This window comes from Oncorhynchus clarkii, chromosome 2 (assembly GCF_045791955.1).
Source record: "Oncorhynchus clarkii lewisi isolate Uvic-CL-2024 chromosome 2, UVic_Ocla_1.0, whole genome shotgun sequence".
Lineage (NCBI taxonomy): Eukaryota > Metazoa > Chordata > Actinopteri > Salmoniformes > Salmonidae > Oncorhynchus > Oncorhynchus clarkii.
Genome location: NC_092148.1, coordinates 43,962,734 through 43,979,163, shown reverse-complemented (window position 1 = coordinate 43,979,163; position 16,430 = coordinate 43,962,734). Strand labels below are relative to the sequence as shown.

Genomic DNA, 16,430 nt, shown 5'->3' with positions numbered 1-16,430 from the left:
CCTTCTCTCTCTAACACTCTCTCTTTCCTCTCCAGCCACCATTTCTTCTGCCCTTTCTAACAATCTACAGACAGACCCAGACTCGATTTCCTGTAGCCTCTCTCTCTACAACCATCCACCCAGAACTCTTTCTCTTCAATTTAAGTCTTCTATCCCCTTCTTCTTCACCACCCGACACTCCCCAAACCCTCCATCCACCCATTCCTCTACACCACTCTTCCACCCCTCATTCAATCTCTCACCGTGGACTCCACCTCCTGTGGTTCTGGTTTGATGTGTACTGAGGGCATGTTTTCTTCCTCCTCCTGGGTATGAGGCTCTGTCTTGGGTTCCTTCTTGGTCAACTTGGGCTGCTGGGGTTGGGACTCCTTCTTGGGTTGTGGTTGGGAGCTGGCACCACCGCTGGCCTTAGGACTCGACAGGCACTGCAGAGGAGAGGGAGAGAGAGGACTGTTAGCCAGACAGACAGACAGACAGAGAGATACACACAGTTATCTGTACAGGGGTACTGTTAGACTACTGCTACACTGGGAGATAAGACATGTTAGCCAACTGCTACATACGCTGACATGCAACAGACAGATGCGATAGAGGATGGGTGAGATAGAGGTAGAGAGGGAAAGACAACAGAACCATTAGAGGAGAGGTGAGAACAGGGGGGATGGGGAGGAGTAGAGACAGGTAAGAAGAGGAAATGACAACCAGAGTAGTGCCACCCACACAAATATACCCAGCATTACCTCTTCTCAAACTGTAGGCCTACTACTCACAAACAAAAATACTAATTTGGTGTAGAGAGAAATACAATAAAGCGTAGTCTTATGTGAGAGGAAAACAGAAGGAAATAGGGACATATATGTAGCGAGAGAGAGAAAGCCTAATCCTTGCCCTGCTAGTAAGTTAATGAGACCGAAAGAGAAAGAGAGAAACAGGGAGGAGTAGCTCAACAAGAATGTCCCCTCCCTCTCTCTCACTGGTAGACAGTCACACCCTTTTCTAGAAGCAGAGGGGAGTGGGGAGTCTCTCTCTCTCGACAAAGCAAGTGAAATAGATAAAACAAAAGTGAAATAAACAAAATGAACAGTAAACATTACACTCACAAAAGCTCCAAAGGAATAGACATTTCAAATGTCCTATTATGTATATATATACAGTGTTGTAACAATTTGCAAATAGTTAAAGTAGAAAAGGGAAAATAAATCAACATAAATATGGGTTGTATTTACAATGGTGTTTGTTCTTCACTTGTTGCACTTTTCTTGTGGCAACAGGTCACACGTCTTGCTGCTGTGATGGCACACTGTGGTATTTCAGTTTATCAAAATTTTAATGTTTCTGAATTCTTTGTGGGTCTATGTAATCAAGCACACACACACACACACAGTTCCACGGTAACGCAATTACGGTTTGACTCAAGTTTTCACTTTAAAATGTATGCCAAACAAAAAGCATTGATTTCAAAGTTTAACCATAAACCTCTATGCACAAGGACTACATAAACAATTTACAAAGAACATTTCACAAAAACATATTTACTGGAAGAACTGCAGAAGTTCAGTGACAGAATTACAGTAAAATCTCCCTCAGCTATTTATGCGACCAAATTCTCCAAAAACTCGTAAATATCGGCTACGAATTATGATTAAAAGATGTCTGCAGAAAGAATGGGGTGTCAGCTATGAATAAAATGTTGGTTATTGAAGTACAGTAGGTGAAGTGGATTTACATCTGGTAACGGAATTACGGTAACGGAATCATAGGTCCCTGATCTGTACTCTACACAAATTCATAATTATGCTTATAAATATCATTATCTTCATGGTGATGTACCTAGGAACTCAAAAAGGTAGAAATTTGCAATATCATTATTTTTTGCATATTTAGGTATTATTCTAATCACTGGCTCTTATTGTAATGAGCTCGACCCCCAAACAAGAGCACATTTGGTTGGTCCAGACCAGATCAAATGTGAAAGGATCCTAGATGTCTATGGTTCCCAAGTTTGGACAGTACAGCACGGTAGAGCACAGGGTCCGGTTTCCTGGAAGTGATGGAACTTAGCATCTTCCCATCAACGGCCAACATGCGTTTCAGGAAGGCCAAGAAGATCGTCAAGGACCTCCATCAAGGCCAAATCACAATGAAGAGAGAACGGTTGCTACGTGCGTCATTGGAGCATGTGACGATACTGATAGGATCTGAAAAAAAGGAGCGCTGCACTCGGATCAGCTTTCTCAAATAAAATCTTTCCTTAACATTATAATTATTCAACAATACTGACGACAGATCAGCTCCTCGAGAGATATTACAACCTACAGCTGCAAATACTGAGGCGGCTTATTGTAACTCTTACCCAATGAAAGAAAATGCACTAAATCACGATTTGGTACATCATTGCTGTTAGGCTACACATAAATCAAGACAAATTACAGACAGTAGCCTACAAGTAGCAAAATACAACTCAATTGATTGAACATGAAATGTATGTCAATGTGATATATTTTAATGCAGTCATCTTGGATTTCATTTGAAGTATCATTTTATACGTCGCTTGTCTGTATCAATTGCAAAGACATTGGCAACTTTGTATTTCTACTGTAGTCAACTTTATTCTGAAGTTATCGGCAGTCAAACCATGTAATTCTTTGTTTAAAGGAGATCTTCTGTGTATAAAGTGATGCTGGAGTGCAAAAAAACATCTAACGACACACTGTTCTACGAGTGGTCTGAGGCAGGCGTTAGATTAACGGTAGAGTTCAGTACAGTAAACCCAGCATGCACATAACGTTCTGAAGACCATGTTTTCTTAGAGCCTGGTGAGAGAGTGGTTGTCCTATGGTTATTTTGCATACAACTTTCCCACAACGTTCTGGGAATGGTGCAGGATAGTTGCTTGGCTTTGGAACACTCTCAGAACATTTAAGGAACTTGACAAAACAATGTTATTTTCTTGGTATTTCATTACTTTAACAGAACGTTTCCTAAAAGTTCAAACATGATAACATTTATCCATTTTGTTCATGTTATAGGAAGGTTTTCCAACTGGGTTGACATTGGGAATGTTCTCAAATGGTTTCTTAACGCTCACTGAACTATGTTCTTCTGTGGGAATTTCAGTACTTCGGCAAGTTTTCCTCACGGTTCTATGTATAGTCATTTCCTCAGAACATTAAGAAAGCTTTCCATTAAAAAAAAGAAAACCTTAGTAACATTACAAAAAAACTTCTAAAAACGTCATTAAAAAACATATACATTTTGTTGTCAGCATCAACAAAACTCTCATTATCCTCTATCTTGTTAAGTGTGTTAAGGTGTGTTGGCCTCACCTGATCTTAATGAGTGCTTGTTTCCTTAAAAATGGGGTCTGTTTTAACAAACAAAAATGAACAGCTTTGTATGAGTAAAAAAAACAAACATATCATGATAGCTCCAACCTGGTGGCGTAGTGGACTTTCCATGGATACACAACAAAAGATAATAGGTTTGAATCTCATTGACGCTGTGCCACAATAAAAATAAATGTGTTTGCATGATTATTGCCTAAATAAAAATGAATTTTCATGTGTCCCATCTGTGCTTGGAGTTCAAAGCAGTTAACCTAAGCTAGCAGTGTTATTAAAAGTCGTTTTAAGGAGCTACCTGCAGATTCATGCAGGGTAGTAACGTCATGAGTTGGGATTATGGTTAATTGTTTTAACAATAGACGATCGGAGTGTGCCAGAGCGCAGAATAACTGATGAATATACGAACGCTCAACACCGGTTGAAATTATCCCGATGTCGGCTAAAAAAGCATAATTAAATTGTTGCCAGTAGCACAATTACAGTCACCCAGCTCTGCTAGGGGGAATAAAATGGTCAGAGTGGGGTGTTCTCTCATCATGTGTCTGGAAGTAGCTAGCCAATGTTAGCCAGTTAGCTTGGGTGTTTGACTGCCGTTGTGAGGTCATAACGTTCGGATCAACCTTACTCATCGGTCAGAGAGTCCAGTATGTGCTCTGAATGCTCCTAGAGCGAAAAGCTCTGAATTTACAAATGGACAATCTGACAGCACATTTGCGGTCACCAACGCTCTGGATAACAAAACAGCATAACCAGATCTGCTAGGGCAAGCAATGTTCAGTGAACTGTTTTCACATGTGTGTTTGGAAGTTAGTTAGCTTGGGTGCTGGACTGCTCTTGGTACAGAACGCTCAGATCAACCCTTAAAGAGATGGGTGGGGCTAAAGCTTAAGAGGGTGTGAAAGATGCTGAATGGGTGTAGACAAAGAAGGGCTCTCCAGTAGGTGTACCAAAACATTCAAAGGCCATTTTCTCAAAAATGAGGTTACAAGTTTATCAACTTTCAAAGCAGAACTACGTTCCCATTGTTCCTCAAATGCAGTGTATGATATACCATTTTGTAGCTCTGTGTCTTTGCTTTTATCCAATGTAAAAAAAACTATTTGAAATTTTGCCACCTAAGACTGATTTGGTCGGTCGGTCCCAATTTGACATGCTCCTATGAACTTCACATGTTGGTGCTCATGGGTCCTTTTAGATGGAAATTCCACAGCCCAGCTCCTTAGCAGAATGCCAGAATACAGCTTAGCAGAGCGCAAGAGAGAACTTTTGACACTTTTGTGAGTGTAATGTTTACTGTTAATTTCTGATTGGGATAGGTAATAAAGTGACAAACTATGTAAACATATGTTTCCCATCCCAATAAAGCCCTTTGAATTCAATTTAATTGGAGAGAGAGCGAGCGAGAGAGAGAAGGGGTAGACATGTGACCCAGCTGCAGCAGATTCCTCACGGAGGTGTGGTCCCCCAATCAGCCTGGGTGTGGCTCTGCTCACACACCTCCCCACTACACACACACATCCCCCTGCTACACACAAACCCTCCTACCCCCGCTACAAGCACACACCCCTCCCCCTGCTAAAAACACACAGGCTGTGCCCTCTCCCAACACCCACTGTAAAAGTGACAGCCCAGCTAGCACATTTGGTTCCTTGGAAGTTGTGGGAACGTACATTTTTTGACCCCCAAGTCTGACCGGTTTTTAAATGCTCTAAGAACGAAAGTGAACATTTCCTCTGTTCTGGGAACATACATGTTTAAGTTGAAGGGAGATTCTGAGAATGTTTTACAATTGTTCCCTGAAAGCTTTCCTGGGAGGTTTTATTATCATTCTGACAATGGAATTCTCTGTTATTTGAAGGTAAATACAGTTCTGAGAATATGCTTATCTAGGGACACAACTCCTGTATTGGTAAGAACTAGCTTGCTAAGTAGATCTGAGAACATATTTAATTAGCTAACTAGCTAGTGAGCATAGACTAGCAATGCTACCGGCTCCCATAAGGGATCTGCAATTAAATCTAACTTCAATCTATTAGCCCGATAATGAATTATATTCAGAAATGGATTCTTTGAATCAGTACACCACACACAGTGAAAGACACCTAGCTAGAACTGACGCGCCCCTACCAAAATGTAAAAACTTACCTACATAGCATTAGCATAAAGCAATATATTTGTGCTACCTGCTCCCATAAGAGGTGATCAGCAATTTATACTAGCTTACATCTATTATTCCTATAATGAATATAAAACCCTGTAATTGTATTCTGACATTCCATGGGTTATTTGAATCAGTAACGATACACCACACACACGATCTCTAGCCAGTCAGAGGTGCACCCCATACTGAATTGTCACCCTCGTTTTCCGGTTGAGCACACACACAGCATTGCTACCTCTCTAATAACATATCTACTCACATATCCAGGGATTTTGGTGTTCTTTTATATTCCAATAGTGCCTGACTGTCCCAGTCAAAGTAGGAGGGTGCATTATGACCGCCCATGCAATCTAAATAAGCAACAGGGCAATAACAGTCCAAGATGATGGACATCACCACCAAGCTGTGTCCTCTGATGCCAGCAAATAGAAGGCAGTTCGACAATGACTTGGCTGTGAACAGCATTGAGGAGTGATATGGAAGACCACTGAACAAGTTTGACTTAAAAATGAAAAAATAAATTATACTAAAAAATGAAATATACAGTTGAAGTCGGAAGTTTACATACACTTAGGTTGGAGTCATTAAAACTCGATTTTCAACCACTCCACAAATTTCGTGTTAACAAACTACAGTTTTGGCAAGTCGGGTAGGACATCTACTTTGTGCATGACACAAGTCATTTTTCCAACAATTGTTTAGACAGATTATTTCCCTTAGAATTTACTGTATCACAATTCCAGTGGGTCAGAAGTTTACATGCACTAAGTTGACCGTGCCTTTAAACAGCTTGGAACATTCCAGAAAATGATGTCATGGCTTTAGAAGCTTCTGATAGGCTAATTGTCATCATTTGAGACAACTGGAGGTGTATCTGTGGATGTATTTCAAGACCTACGTTCAAACCCAGTGACTCTTCGCTTGACATCATGGGAAAAGCAAAAGAAATCAGCAAAGACCTCTGAAAAGAAATTGTAGACCTCCACAAGTCTGGTTCATCCTTGGGAGCAATTTCCAAACGCTTGAAGGTACCACGTTCATAGTACACAAGTATAAACACCATGGGACCACACTGCAGTCATACCTCTCAGGAAGGAGACGCATTCTGTCTCCTAGAGATGAACGTACTTTGGTGCAAAAAGTGCAAATAAATCCCAGAACAACCGCAAAGGACCTTGTGAAGATGGAGGAAACAGGTACAAGAGTATCGATATCCACAGTAAAACGAGTCCTATATCGACATAACCTGAAAGGCTGCTCAGCAAGGAAGATGCCACTGCTCCAAAACCACCATAAAAAAAGCCAGACTATGGTTTGCAACTGCACATGGGGACAAAGATCGTACTTTTGGAGAAATGTCCTCTGGTCTGATGAAACAAAAATAGAACTGTTTGGCCATAATGACCATTGTTATGTTTGGAGGAAAAAGGGGGAGGCTTGCAAGCCAAATAACACCATCTCAACCGTGAAGGACACGGGTGGCAGCATCATATATCACAAAAGAGATGGCAACATGAGGTAGGAAGATGATATGGATATTTTGAAGCAACATCAAGACATCAGTCAGGAAGTTAAAGCTTGGTCAGAAATGGGTCCTCAAAACAGACAATGATCCCTAGCATACTTCCAAAGTTGTGGCAAAATGGATTCAGGACAACAAAGTCAAGGTATTGAAGTGGCCATCACAAAGCCCTGAACTCAATCCTGTAGAAAATGTGTGGGCGAGAACTGAAAAAGCATGTGCGAGCAAGGAGGCCTACAAACCTGACTCAGTTACACCAGCTCTGTCAGGAGGCATGGGACAAAATTAACCCAACTTATTGTGGGAAGCTTGTGGAGGGCTACCCGAAACGTTTGACCCAAGTTAAACAATTTAAAGGCAAGGCTACCAAATACTAATTGAGTGTATTTAAACTTCTGACCAACTGGGAAAGTGATGAAAGAAAGAAAAGCTGAAATAAATCACTCTCTACTATTATTCTGACATTTCACATTCTTAAAATAAAGTGGTGATCCTAACTGACCTAAGACAGGGAATTTTTATTAGGATTAAATGTCAGGAATTGTGAAAAACTGAGTTTAAATGTATTTGGCTAAGGTGTATGTAAACTTTCGACTTCAACTGTAGGTCCTGGATGGCAGAAAGGTTGGCCCAAGTGATGTACTGGGCTATACGCACTACGCTCTGTGCCTTGCAGTCAGAGGCCAAGCAGATGCCATACCAAGCAGTGATGCAACCATGCTCTCGATGGTGCAGCTGTAGAAACTTTTGAGGATCTAAGGACCCATGCCTAATCTTTTCAGTCTCCCAGGGGGTACAAGGTTTTTTCGTGCTTGGACCATGTTAGTTTGTTGGTGATGTGGACACCAAGGAACTTGAAGCTCTCAACTTGCTCCACTACAGCCCCGTCGATGAGAAAGAGGGCGTGCTCGGTCTTCCATTACCTGTAGGCCACAATCATCTCCTTTGTCTTGATCACATTTAGGGAGAGGTTGTTGTCCTGGCACCACACGGCCAGGTCTCTGACCTTCTCCCTATAGGCTGTCTCGTCATTGTCGGTGATCAGGCCTACCACTGTTGTGTCATCAGCAAACTTAATGATGGTGTTAGAGTCGTGCCAGTCATGTAGTCATGAGTGAACAGGGAGTATAAGAGGGGACTGAGCACGCACCCCTGAGGGGCCCCTGTGTTGAGAATCAGCGCAGAGGATGTGTTGTTTCCTACCTTCACCACCTGGGGGCAGCCCGTCAGGAAGTCCAGAACCCAATTGCGACTGCTGTCCCGTCAATTTGGATAGGGGGGTGCTCCCTCTGCTGTTTCCTGAAGTCCACGATCATCTCCTTTGTTTTGTTGACGTTGAGTGAGAGGTTGTTTTCCTGACACTACACGCAGAGTGCCCTCACCTCCTCCCTTTAGGCTGTCTTGTAGTTGTTGGTGATCAATCCCACTACTGTTGTGTCGTCTGCAAACTTGATGATTGAGTTGGTGGCATGCATGGACTTGCAGTCATGAACAGGGAGTACAGGAGGGGGCTGAGCACGCACCCTTGATGGGGCCCCTGTGTTGAGGATCAGCGAAGTAGAGATGCTGTTTCCTACCTTCACCATCTGCGGGCGGCCAGTCAGGAAGTCCAGGACGCAATTGCACAGGGATGGGTTGAGACTCAGGTCCTCAAGCTTAATGCTGAGTTTGGAGGGTATATGGTGTTGAATGTTGAGCTGTAGTTGATGAACAGCATTTTTACATACAGTGCCTTGCAAAAGTATTCACCCCCTTGGTATTCTTCCTATTTTGTTGCATTACAACCCGTAATTGAAATGGACTTTTATTTGGATTTCATGTAATGGACACAGAAAATTGGCCAAATTGGTGAAGTGAAATTTTAAAATAACTGGTTTAAAAAAATTCTAAACGGAAAAGTGGTGCGTGTATTTACCCCCTTTGCTATGAAGCCCCTAAATAGGATCTGGTGCAACCAATTGCCTTCAGAAGTCACATAATTAGTTAAATAAAGTCCACCTGTGATCTGTTGGGGCGGTATGCGAATTGGATTGGATCTAAGGTTTCTTGGATAATGTTGTTGATGTGAGCCATGACCAGCTTTTCAAAGCACTTCCTGGCTAATGACGTGAGTGCTACGGGTCGGTAGTAATTTAGGCAAGTTACCTTAGTGTTCTTGTGCACAGAGACTATGGTGGTCTGCTTGAAACATGTATGTATTACACTCAGTCAGGGAGAGGTTGAAAATGTCAGTGAAGACACTTTCCAGTAGGTCCGCGCATGCTATGAGTACACGTCCTGATAATCCGTCTGGCTCCGCGGCTTTGTGAATGTTGACCTGTTGAAAGATCTTGCTCACATCGGCTACGGAGAGCGTTATCACACAGTTGTCAAAAACAGCTAGTGCTCTTACGTATGCTTGCCTCGAAGCATAAATAGGTATTTAGCTCGTCTGGAAGGCCGCGTCACTGGGCAACTCGCGGCTGGGTTTCCCTTTGTGGTCCGTAATAGTTTTCAAGCCCTGTCACATCTGACGAGTGTCAGAGCCGGTGTAGTAGGATTCAATCTTAGTCCTATATTGAAACTTTGCTTGTTTGATGGTTCATCTGAGGGCATAGCGGGATTTCTTATAAGTGTCCGGATTAGTGTTCCGCTCCTTGAAAGTGGCAACTCTAACCTTTAGCTCGGTGGGGATGTTGCCTGTAATCCATGGCTTTTGGTTAGGATATGTACGCACGGTCACTGGGCGGACTATGTTGTCAATGCACTTATTGATGAAGCAGGTGAATGAATCCCGGAACATATTCTAGTCTGTGCTTGCAAAACAGTCCTGTAGCGTAGCATCCGCATCATCTGACCACTTGTGTATTGAGCTAGTCGCTGGTACTTCCTGCTTTAGTTTTTGCTTGTAAGCAGGCATCAGGAGGATATAATTATGGTCAAATTTGCCAAATGGAGGGTGAGGGAGAGCTTTGTATGGGTGGAGTAAAGGTGGTCTAGAGTTTGTTTCCCTCTGGTTGCACATTTAACATGCTGATAGAAATTAAGTAAAACTGATTTAAGTTTCTGGTTGCATTTAAGTCCCCGGCCACTAGGAGAGCCGCTTCTGGATGAATTTTTTCTTGTTTGCTTATGGTCTTACAGAGTTGGTTGAGTGCGTTCTTAGCTTTGGCATCAATGTGTGGTAGTAATAGATGAACCGAACAAAGTACAGAGAGATCATTGATGAAAACCTGCTCCAGAGCGCTCTGGACCTGAAAGTTCACCTTCCAACAGGACAACGACCCTAACCACACAGCAAGACGACGTAGGAGTGTCTTCGGGACAAGTCTCTAAATGCCCTTGAGTGGCCCAGCCAGAGCCCGGACTTGAAACATCTCCGTAGAGACCTGAAAATAGCTGTGCAGCGACACTCCCCATCCAACCTGACAGAGCTTGAGAGGATCTACAGAGAAGAATGGGAGAAAGTCCCCAAATACAGGTGTGCCAAGCTTGTAGCATCATACCCAAGAAGACTTGAGGCTCTAAATCGCTGCCAAAGGTGCTTCAACAAAGTACTGAGTAAAAGGGTCTTAATACTTATATAAATGTGATACCGTTTTTTTATGACAAAAAAACAGAACAATTTAATCCATTTTAGAATAAGGCTGGGTCTGAATTTTTTCTGAATGCACTGTACATACAGAGCCAGTCAAGGCTGCAGGCACAGGGTGGCTAACTATGCTAGATTCCTCTATTCCTTTCCCTTCTCTCTCTGTACTCGGCTACATTCTGTGATCACAGAGCGCTTGGAGAAGAGAGTGGTATGGGGTGGGTGGGTGAGTGAGTGAGTGAGTGAGTGAGTGTGTATGTGATCTATCCAAAACAGGGATGTATGGGTAATCCACTTCTCCCATCTTTTTGGCCCTAGACTTCCAGAACCCACTGGACTCTCCAATTACATTGAATGAACTACAGGACAAAATGCAAACCCTCCAACCCAAAAAGGCCTGTGGTGTTGATGGTATCCTCAATTAAATTATAAAATATACACACCACAAAATCCAATTGGCTATACTTAAACTCTTTAACATCATCCTTAGCTCTGCCATCTTCCCCAAAATTTTGAACCAAGGACTGATCCACCCCTATCCACAAAAGTGGAGACAACTTTGACCCCAATACCTACCGTGGGATATGCGTCAACAGCAACCTTGGGAAAATCCAGCAGACCAGTACATTTTCTCAGTGAAAACAATGTACTGAGCAAATGTCAAATTGGCTTTTACTAAATTACCATGCGACAGACCACATATTCACCCTGCACACCCTAATTGACAAACAAGCAAACCAAAACAAAGGCAAAGTCTTCACATTCTTTGTTTGATTTCAAAAAACCTATTGACTCAATTTGGCATGAGGGTCTGCTATACACATTGATGGAAAGTGGTGTTGGGGAAAAACACACAACATTATAAAATCCATGTACACAAACAACAAGTGACATTTCAATAGAATGTGACTAACACTGTAACAACTCTTTCAGAGCACTTTCGTCTGAGTGTGCCACAGCGCAGAATAACTGACAAATTTACGAACACTCAACACCCGTTGAATATGGCCGGCGTCAGTAAACGTTGGCAAAAAAGTGTAATTAAATTGTTGCCAGGAGCACAGTCACATTCACCAACGCTCTGGATAACATGAGCCTAAACAGCTCTGCTAGGTCGAGTAAAATGGTCAGAGTTTGCGTGGGGGCTTGAGATAATTCCTATGGCATTGCACAGTGTGAACCAGAGTGTATGATCTGTGTAGTAATGTTATCGCAGAATGCCATTTGCATTGCTAGTTATAGCCTAATGTTAGCTAGCTGGACATGCCGAGAGATGCGTGTGGATAGGTCTGCCATATAGCACGCTTCTGTCTATTTGAGATGGTCAGTATGTGTAGGTAATCTTGTCTAATGCTGCTATTTTTTATGTATCGTGTACTAAAACTTAACAAAAAAGTATCCATTTCAGTAGTGTGTCACTGCAACAAGTGTTTCAGAGCACTCTAGTCTGAGTGTGCCAGATCGCAGAATAACTGATGAATTTACCAACGCTCAACACCCGTTGAATATGGCCAGTTTCAGTAAACGTCAGCAAAAAAGCCTAATTAAATTGTAACTTATTTGATATTTTATAGTTATGTTGCGCTAGTTGGAACCAGTGTTTTTGTTTTATCAAACGCGCCAAATAAATGGACATTTTGGATATATATATCGACAGAATTAATCGAACAAAAGGAACATTTGTGATGTTTATGGGACATATTGGAGTGTCAACAAAAGAAGATCTTCAAAGGTAAGGCATGAATTATATGGTTATTTTGCGTTTTGTGTCGCGCCCGGGGGGTTGAAATATGAATGTTATGTGTTTGTTTGGTGGGGTGCTATCCTCAGATAATCGCATGGTTTGCTTTCGCCGTAAAGCCTTTTTGAAATCGGATACATTGGCTGGATTAACAACAAGTGTAGCTTTAATTTGATGCATTGCCTGTGTGATTTCATGAAAGTTTAATATTTATAGTAATTTAATTTGAAATTGGCGCTCTGCCATTTCACCGGATGTTGTCGAGGGGTTCCGCTAGCGGAACGTCTAGCCGTAACAAGTTAACTAGACATGGTTTATGATATTACTAGTTGATCTAGCTTGTCCAGCGTTGCATATAATCGATGTGTTACATGTTAATTTATCATCGAATCACAGCCTACTTCGCCAAATGGGTGATTATTTAACAATCGCATTTGCGAAAAAAGCACTGTCGTTGCACCAATGTGTACCTAACCATAAACATCAACGCCTTTCTTAAAATCAATACACATGTATATATTTTTAAACTTGCATTTTTAGTTAATATTGCCTGCTAACATGAATTTATTTTAACTAGGGAAATTGTGTCACTTCTCTTGCGTTCTGTGCAAGCAGAGTCAGGGTATATGTAGCAGTTTGGGCCGCCTGGCTCGTAGCGAACTGTGTGAAGACCATTACTTCCTAACAAAGACCGTAATTAATTTGTCAGAATTTTACATAATTATGACATAACATTGAAGGTTGTGGAATATAACAGCAATATTTAGACTTAGGGATGCCATCCATTAGATGAAATACGTAACGGTTCCATATTTCACTGAAATAATAAAGTTTCCGGATTTGACCATATTCCGGATTTGACCATATTAAAAGCCCTAAGGCTCATATTTCTGTGTGTTATTATGTCATAATTAAGTCTATGATTTGATATTTGATAGAGCAGTTTGACTGAGCGGTGGTAGGCACCAGCAGGCTCGTAAGCATTCATTCAAACAGCACATTCGTGCGTTTGCCAGCAGCTCTTTGCTGTGCTTCAAGCATTGCGCTGTTTATGACTTCAAGCCTATCAACTCCCGAGATTAGGCTGGCAATACTGAAGTGCCTATAAGAACATAGCGAGAAATAGTTATATAATTCCTATAATAACCACAACCTAAAACTTCTTACCTTGGAATATTGAAGACTAATGTTAAAAGGAACCACCAGCTTTCATATCTTCTAATGTTTTGAGCTAGGAACTTAAATGTTAGCTTTCTTACATGGCACATATTGCACTTTTAATTTCTTCTCCAACACTTTGTTTTTGCATTATTTAAACCAAATTGAACATGTTTCATTATTTATTAGAGACTAAAGAGATTTTATTGATGTATTAAGTTCAAATAAAAGTGTTCATTCAGTATTGTTGTAATTGTCACTATTACAAATATATATATAAAAATGGTTTAGCTTTTTTTGGTCCTCCAATAATCGGTATCGGCTTTGAAAAATCATAATCGGTCGACCATCCTTCCTCCCATAGATGGTCTGCCTGGACAAGCACCACCTGGACTGGACACAGCTAGACAAACTTATGTTTTTGAGAAGATCAGGGAGTTTTGCGACGAAGAGCCTATGGACATCACGTGCCCTGCACCAAAGTCAAGGGCAGGACAGAAACAGGCTCTCCGAATATAGATTATCTTGATCACACGCGGTTCGGACAGACCAGTTCATCACTGGGGGAAGAGTTCCCAGTCATCAGCACTATCTGCAGTGCCTCTATTCACATGACTCTCTCTTAACACACAAACGCCATAAATTGCTGCTACTATTTTTTTTTATCCTGCTGCTCAGCCACTTTAGCCCTGATTGTATGCAAATAACTACCTCATCTGTCACTGATATCGTTATTGATATTGTTCTGGTACATACTGGGTATTATTTTATTAATATTGACACTATCTATATGTGATACTGCAAGTAACCACTTGACTGTACCGTCTACACCTTCTGTAGAGACCCATCCTAGATGTGGCTGGGGATTACAGCTTTTCCTTCACATGACCCTTCAATTTAGACAAGTGTGTCTGCGTAAACCTCATCCCGTCAGTAGAGGATGCCTGGTTATTCATTAAAAGTGATTTTCCTCGCCATCTTAACTATGCATGCCCCTTTTAAAAAATGGAGAACTAAGAACAGATATAGCCCTTGGTTCTCTCCAGACCTGACTGCCCTTAACCAACACAAAAACATCCTGTGGCGTACTGCATTAGCATCAAACAGCCCGTGATATGCAACTTTTCAGGGAAGTTAGGAACCAATATACACAGTCAGTTAGGAAAGCTACGGCTAGCTTTTCAAACAGAAATTTGCATCCTGTAGTACAAACTCAAAAAAGTTCTGGGACACTGTAAAGTCCATGGAGAATAAGAGCACCTCCTCCCAGCTGCCCACTGCACTGAGGATTGAAAACACTGTCACTACCGATAAATCCACAATAATTGAGAATTTCAATAAGCATTTTTCTACGGCTGGCCATGCTTTCCACCTGGCTACCCCTACCCCGGTCAACTGCCCTGCACCCCCCACAGCAACTCGCCCAAGCATCCCCCATTTCTCCTTCACCCAAATCAGATAGCTGATGTTCAGAAAGAGCTGCAAAATCTGGACCCCTACAAATCAGCCGGGTTAGACAATCTGGACCCCCTCTTTCTAAAATGATCTGCCGAAATTGTTGCAACCCATATTACTAGCCTGTTCAACCTCTTTCGTATCGTCTGAGATTCCCAAATATTGGAAAGCTGCCACGATCATCGCCCCTCTTCAAAGAAGGAGACACTCCAGACCCAAACTGCTACAGACCTATATCTATCCTACCCTGCCATTCTAAGGTCTTCGAAAGCCAAGTCAACAAACAGATTACCGACCATTTCGAATCCCACTGTACTTTCTCCGCTATGCAATCTGGTTTCAGAACTGGTCATGGGTGCACCTCAGCCACGCACAAGGTCCTAAACGATGTCATAACCGCCATCCATAAAATACAGTACTTAGCAGCCGTCTTCATCGACCTGGCCAAGCTTTCGACTCTGTCAATCACCACATTCTTATCAGCAGACTCAACAACCTTGGTTTCTCAAATGATTGCCTTGCCTTGTTCACCAACTACTTCTCTGATAGAGTTCAGTGTGTCAAATCAGAGGGACTGTTGCCCGGGCCTCTGGCAGTCGCTATGGGAGTGCCACAGGGTTCAATTCCCGGGCAAAATCTCTTCTCTGTATACATCAATAATGTCGCTCTTGATGCTGGTAATTCTCGTATCCACCTCTACGCAGACGACACCATTCTGTATACCTCTGGCCCTTCTTTGGACACTGTGTTAACTAACCTCCAAACAAGCTTCAATGCCATACAACTCTCCGTCCGTGGCCTCCAACTACTCTTTAAATGCAAGTAAAACTAAATGCATGCTCTTCAACCGATCACTGCCCGCACCTGCCTGCACATCCAGCATCACTACTCTGGACGGTTCTGACTTAGAATATGTGGACAACTGCAAATACCTAGGTGTCTGGCTAGACTGTAAACTCTCCTTCCAGACTCACATTGGGCATCTCCAATCCAAAATTAAATCTAGAATTGGCTTCCTATTTCGCAACAAAGCATCCTTCACTCATGCTGCCAAACATACCCTCGTAAAACTGACTATCCTACCGATCCTCGACTTCGGCGATGTCATCTACAAAATAGCCTCCAACACTCTACTCAACAAATTGGATGCAGTCTTTCACAGCGCCATCCGTTTTGTCACCAAAGCCCCATATACTACCCACCGCTGCGACCTGTACGCTCTCGTTGGCTGGCCCTCACTTCATACTCGTCGCCAAATCCACTGGCTCCAGGTCATATACAAGACCCTGCTAGGTAAAGTCCCCCCTTATCTCAGCTCACTGGTCACCATAGCAGCACCCACCCGTAGCACCCGCTCCAGCAGGTATATCTCACTGGTCACCCCCAAAGCCAATTCCTCCTTTGGCCGCCTTTCCTTCCAGTTCTCTGCTGCCAATGACTGGAACGAACTACAAAATCTCTGAAGCTGGAGACTCCCA

General features: G+C 42.3%; 1 protein-coding gene across 8 annotated transcripts in view; it reads right to left on the bottom strand.

The window, feature by feature from the left end:
• LOC139368229 (Kruppel like factor 8) overlaps nucleotides 1-16,430 on the bottom strand; it is a 115,251-nt gene that overhangs the window by 69,080 nt on the left and 29,741 nt on the right. For 7 of the 8 annotated variants that reach the window (XM_071106936.1, XM_071106944.1, XM_071106954.1 and 4 more), the window contains one exon: nucleotides 243-425. In XM_071106936.1, the coding sequence (XP_070963037.1) occupies nucleotides 243-290 (48 nt within the window). In that variant the 5' untranslated portion in view covers nucleotides 291-425. Of the gene's footprint in view, nucleotides 1-242; nucleotides 426-740; nucleotides 804-16,430 lie in introns of those variants that run through there. The other variant, XM_071106962.1, reaches the window with a different exon arrangement.